Genomic DNA, 5618 nt, shown 5'->3' with positions numbered 1-5618 from the left:
GGCCACGCGCAGAAGAAAGTGACGCCCGCCAAAAAAAATAAAAATAAAAATATCAACTATGAAAAAGCCAAAACACACACGCGACCCGCCAGCACACAATGAAAATATACGTGTGTAAAGCAAATCATCAAAAATGAACAAAGTAGCGGCGCAGCAACACAAGCAATATTACGGGCGTACCGCTTGCATGTCGTTGGGCGCCGTCGTTGTTCGGTTGCCGGCATTCTCTTCCCCTTCCTGCGGCCCCGTTCCAACAACGGGGTAATTATTCACCGCCAAGAGCCCTTCCGCTGCCCTCGCCTTCAGACGGCGCCGCTCCTCAAGCACCACACGACTCAATCGGCGGTACCCCCAGTCAAAATAAACCGTAGAAAGAAACGCGGTGAAATTGAGGCCAATGAAAGATAGCAGGGGCATCATCACACAACTCCGGCCAAGGCAAACGTTGCCGCCCTGCTTCTCAGCCTCACGCGTGTACCACTCGCCGTACAGAAGGCGGTTCAGGAGGATTGTAGAAAACACCACAGAAAAGAAAATAAAGTTGTAGTGCTTGGCGGGGTCCTTCGCAAAAATCGTTCGAGTAACCAACACAATGGATGCTGCGCCAAAACCGTTGCCCATGGCAGCCAAGACGTACGGCAGCGGCAGTGCGGCCCTGGGCATCACGAGGAATAAAACCAGTGACAGGATCACGAACACATCAGCAAAATAGACAGAAATGACGATCGAAACCCTGTCCTCCGCCCTGCGTTTCTGCGACCAGACCTCAAAGTAGCTCATCATTAGCCGACCCGCCGCACTTCCCACCCCGTTCAGCACTGTGAGAAGCGTTTTGACGGCGTTGTCCACCTCCTTGTCAGCAAGTGCGGCGTAGATGAAGCTGGCGTTGGAGATAATCACAAGCACGGTGCCCATAATGGAGAAAATGCTCCAGAAAAAGGCCCACAACTCCAGCGTTTTCAGGTTCTGGAGAAAGGTCGTCTGGTACTGCGGCGCAATGTAGTCGACGTCCGTCTCCACACTCTTTGGGAGGCCACCAGCCGCCGCAGGCTCGTTCGCCGCCTCATCACTTGCATTCGGTCTGTCCATCCCACTGCAGTCATCCTCCTCCCGTTGTGTCTTCCTCCTCTCAAGACACGAAACTGGCAGCGCCATCAGCGGAAGTGCCACAATGACAGCAATCAAGATGGATGCAAATATGATGCGCTGCGTCCTCCCCCACTCCAGATACGCAACCAGTGCGCTCTGCAGAGGCAAGTATATAACCAGCAGGACAACAAACGCAATACCGATCGCGAGGCGAATTGTGGGTGGTTTCTGGCGAAGGTAAACGGATTTGCGTGCCAGTCGTCTCTGCTTTTCCTCGACGCCCAGGTGTTTCTCTTCATAGCCAGTCAGGTGGTACGACGGGAGTAGCACAAAGAAGAAACCCGCAGCTCCAGTCACGAGGAACAGCACCATCAGAAAATAGAAGTACTGGTCCGGTCTCCCGTCAAAAAAAGCCAGCTGGATGCTTCCCACAATGGCAGAGCCCAGTCCGATGTACGACTTCAAAATGGCCACGACAGGGCCCCTGCTGATCGGGAAATGGCTCATGATCGTCATCATGTATGCCAAGTCATACAGCGTGCATCCGAGTGTCAGAATGGCGTTGAAAACACTTAGACGCACCACAGAGCCCTCAATTGTGCCGCGAAATGACAGCGCAAACAGCAGCGCCCCGAGCGGAAACAGCACCATGCTCAGTATGAAGATCGGCTTGGGGCCAAAGTGATCAAAAATAAAGCCATACGGTACAAGAAAGTAACCAACCACCAAACCCACCGTGCTGATGGTCGAGATATCGCGCCCAGTAAGATTGTAAAGCGACTGCATCTCCGGCGCAATGAGGTTGAAGGCGTAGCTTAGAGATGAGCAGATACAGCCATAGGATCCAAGCAGCAAAATCGCAAAGCGACGGGGCTCATAGATTGCCTTCTGTGGCCCCGTAGCGAGAACTTCAACAAGATGCTCGCCGGTCATGGTTCACGCCGAGCCAATTGGATGAGAGTTCTTCCAATTGATATAATGGCAGCGAACAGAGTGGCCCCTATTATTTCTGTGTCCAAGATATATAGTTATATATACGCGTGTGTGCTTTCTTCCCTTAAAATCCACCGTTTTTTCACGTCAAAACTCAAACCCAAACGAAAATAAATGAACAAAAAGACCCCTCAAGAACGACACACAAATGTAAACATATACGCGCAAAGGACCGGCCACGGTGTGCCGCACAGTTGATGAGGCCTCGCCCCCTCCCCCGTCAGTTCTTGTAAAATGTAAATAAAAACACGCTTAAAAAAAAAGAGGGGTAATGGCACTGGACAGAGTGAGAAACGCCATCAAGCACCCACACAAAAGAGAAAAAAACAAATTCTAAACTTCTCTATCGCGCCACTCTCACGCCCTCTCAAAAAAAAAAAAAAAAAAAAAACAAGAAAAAATGCTAAACGCATGTGTTGTTTCACTCCTCACAACCTTTCCGGCTGGTTGCATGCGTCCTGTTGGCTCTCCGTCCGTGTGTGCTGCATGCACGTCTACCCACACTAAACACGCAACCGTAATATTGTTATACATCTAATATACCAGCACATACGTGCATACATACGCACATACATATATATCAACACATACATGTCCTCATTTTTCATCGGCAGCAATTTGATATTTAATAAGCCCAACACAACAAAACAGAGAAGTAGCACACATCATACGCACATGCATTTTATGGATATGCATGGAGGAACAAAACACGCAACCCCACATACAAAAGAATAATAGAGCACGCTTGTAAACGTGCAGTAAATGACCAAGTAAAGATATCCTGGCAGGCTGTTCGCCTGGGCCACTGGCCGGATCCTGAGGTTAAACAAATATAAACAAAATACGACGGGAATGAGAAGGGGTGAATGGAATGGGAGTGGGTCCGCCACATCCTCAAACTTTACACCAAGCAAATGTATGTTTATATATACGTATTTCGGTAGCCACCCTCGTGACGCGGCCGCCCCATTCGGACAGGATGTATACCTATACATATACAACTCACGAAATTGAAAGCTTTTGGGGTCCAGCCAAAAGACCCCGCCGCTCCCCTTCGCAAGTTCCACCCCTTCGCCAAGAGCTGAAGCGTAAAAATACGACCGCGTGATATGCCGTCTGCGGGGTTTTCTGCAGACCGCACGTAGGCAAAGGATGCATGTATTCCGCGAGAGTCCAAAAACTCGTATATCCGTTGCAGCTCCCACGTCATGGCGTGCGATTCTGAGCTGCCTTTATTCGCCGCTCCTTGCAGCGAGGTGTTGTCTACCCAAACGCCCATGGTGGATGGCAAGATGGCGGGAAAGGCCGATAAGGCCAAGCGTACCGCGCATGCCTCGGCCTGCATGATAAGAAAAGGTTTCTTCTCCCACTTCCATCCGGCAGTTTTAACGTCGCCGGGGTCTGGAATGAAGACGGCTCCCCATCCATGGAGCGATGCGTCCGTGATGATGGCGGCCGATGTCTTTTCTGTGGTATTGACGTTTCGCTTGCAACTATGTTCTCGATGATGTGTCGCAATCTCTCGCCCAAACCAACCGCTGCCGGCGGAAGGCTTGCCGGGGATGTCTCCATCACAATCCCCCGGTTAAGTGCCGATAATCCTCGTCGCACTGCCTTGATGAAAAAGTGGCGGTCACATAAACGCCTGAACAAAATGGCAGCCGCGTACAAAAAGCGTGACGCCACAACCTCCATTTCCGCGATGGTTAAATACTTCAGCGACGGCATGGCGCATACACACCGGACAAACTTGTCACTCAGGGACACCGCCCGGTGAGTGTGATCAAACAGCACCACAGAAAGATTTAATGCGTAGCGCCCGATTCGCGTTCCTCCCCCAAGGACGCGTGACAACTGTCCGCATTACGAAGCACTTGGGCCTCCCACAATGTCGCGCCGCCTTTCGACCCTGCCAATGCGTGCGTTGTCGGCAAAAACGCAAATACGCAGCAATGGGGGTGCGGCCCAGAGAAGGCGAACCACCGGCGTCGCCCCGCGAATGCCGAGCTAATAATGATCTGGAGAGTTTCTGGGCCGGCATTGTGCCCCATTGGGAGCCGTGCAGGCCCCACCAGCGCGCCGTCCTCCACGCGGCACCGAAAGAGATGCCGAGTCCCCCGCGGTAAAGAAACTCGGGAAGAGAATACCTTTAAGTCCAGGCGGGAAGCGGCCTCAGCAACCACAGGCGGCAAACAATGGAAGATGTGTGAAAGAGGAGCGTTGGCCTCGCAAGGGTCGTCTCTGTTCTTGTCGCGCGGCCACGCGATCCATCGCAGTCGTGAAGCGGCGATTTTCTCCTCCACAACCGAGAAAGGTATTATGCACCCGCCGCTCGTTATTGTAGACGAAGCGTCCTCGACCATTCCCGCCTCCGCCAATCGCGCGCCGGTCGCCGGAATCCTCCGTGAGCTCCCGCGCGCTTTGCCGGAGGAGGAAAGAGGAAAAGCGAGCCGCCCGACGAGCCCCCATACTTGCATGAGCCTCTCCAAGGTGGCCGGGTTCAACCGGCTTCTGTTCCGCCCCAATTTCAGTACGGGCACGTTGGGTTGTTGTAGCGGGATGGCTCGTTCCTCTTGTGGAGGGGCCGAACGCTTCCTTGGCGCGTCTTGCGGTTTTGTCAAAATAATGATAAAAATCATGGGAAACCGCTTTTCCGCCCTCAACCAGGGTTCCTGTCCTTCCGCGGTGTCTCCCTTCGCACCTGTGCGGCCAGTGACGACACCTGGGTCAGCGTTGTGGTGCGCCTCCCAAAATATCGAACTGTGTCCTGAAGAAGGCCGAACGAGCCACCGTGTCCCGCCAACTGCGGGATCACGTGTGGGTCCGAATTGTGTGTCCCCACGATTCGAGCAGCGTGCCTCAACACACCGCGTTCTATGGAACGCGCCGTGGCATTCCAAGGAGCCTCAGCGCGCTCGACTTGGGCAGTCCCAGGATTCATGAGCTTTTCGCTGTGTCGAAGTGCCCCGCACAACTTTGTGGTGTCGGGCGCGTCCTGCCCTCGTATCCTGACGAACCGCGAGGCGCGGCGGAGATCCGCCCTCGCCGTCTTCGGCGCCGCGGGCCCATCCAAAACTATGGCCCCGCCCGGCCCCAGCGTGACATTGTTGGGTGTCAAGGCCGCAATCTCGGACAAACAGCTCGCCGGCATCCACGCGAGTCGTAAGACAACACGCTCCTTCCATCGGTTCGGCTGCGGATATACCGATCCACTCCTTCCTTTGTCGGGGGGCGCGCCCGCCACGTCTCTGGTCACGCCGCGATTTTTTGCAACCCCAGAAACGCCATGGCCAGCGTGGTTTGGTTCATCTGCGACATGGGCGCCGCGGCATCCTGGCGCGCTGCGGTCGGGCCGACGGCGCCACATCCAATACTGCCGCCAAAAGGCCGCACAGCTCTTCTCGCCCGTTGGCTGTTCGTGCGTGAGACAAAAACACTGCAAATCGTCTCGTCAGGGGCGGTCCCTGCTCCCACTTTGGCGGCGCCCACACTTCTCGAGCCACCCCGTTCGCTATCCGCACGCGGCCGGGCCCAAA

At 54.2% G+C, this 5618-nt stretch overlaps 1 protein-coding gene across 1 annotated transcript, besides 7 other annotated features; it reads right to left on the bottom strand.

The window, feature by feature from the left end:
• Nucleotides 1–2258: a sequence feature (heterozygous, Esmeraldo-like haplotype).
• Nucleotides 31–53: a sequence feature (AT_rich).
• On the bottom strand, nt 169–2022 carry Tc00.1047053510069.20 (hypothetical protein, conserved; the record flags this gene model as incomplete). Its single annotated transcript, XM_799216.1, has 1 exon — nt 169–2022. One exon carries the CDS (start codon nt 2020–2022, stop codon nt 169–171), a length of 1854 nt encoding a protein of 617 aa, XP_804309.1.
• Nucleotides 2259–2835: a sequence feature (haploid, Esmeraldo-like haplotype).
• Nucleotides 2452–2483: a microsatellite.
• Nucleotides 2630–2675: a microsatellite.
• Nucleotides 2836–5618: a sequence feature (heterozygous, non-Esmeraldo-like haplotype).
• Nucleotides 3053–5618: a mobile genetic element.

This window comes from Trypanosoma cruzi, genomic scaffold, assembly GCF_000209065.1.
Source record: "Trypanosoma cruzi strain CL Brener 1047053516593 genomic scaffold, whole genome shotgun sequence".
Lineage (NCBI taxonomy): Eukaryota > Euglenozoa > Kinetoplastea > Trypanosomatida > Trypanosomatidae > Trypanosoma > Trypanosoma cruzi.
Note: the sequence above shows the minus strand (reverse complement) of the source record. Positions and strands in the feature narration are given on the sequence as shown.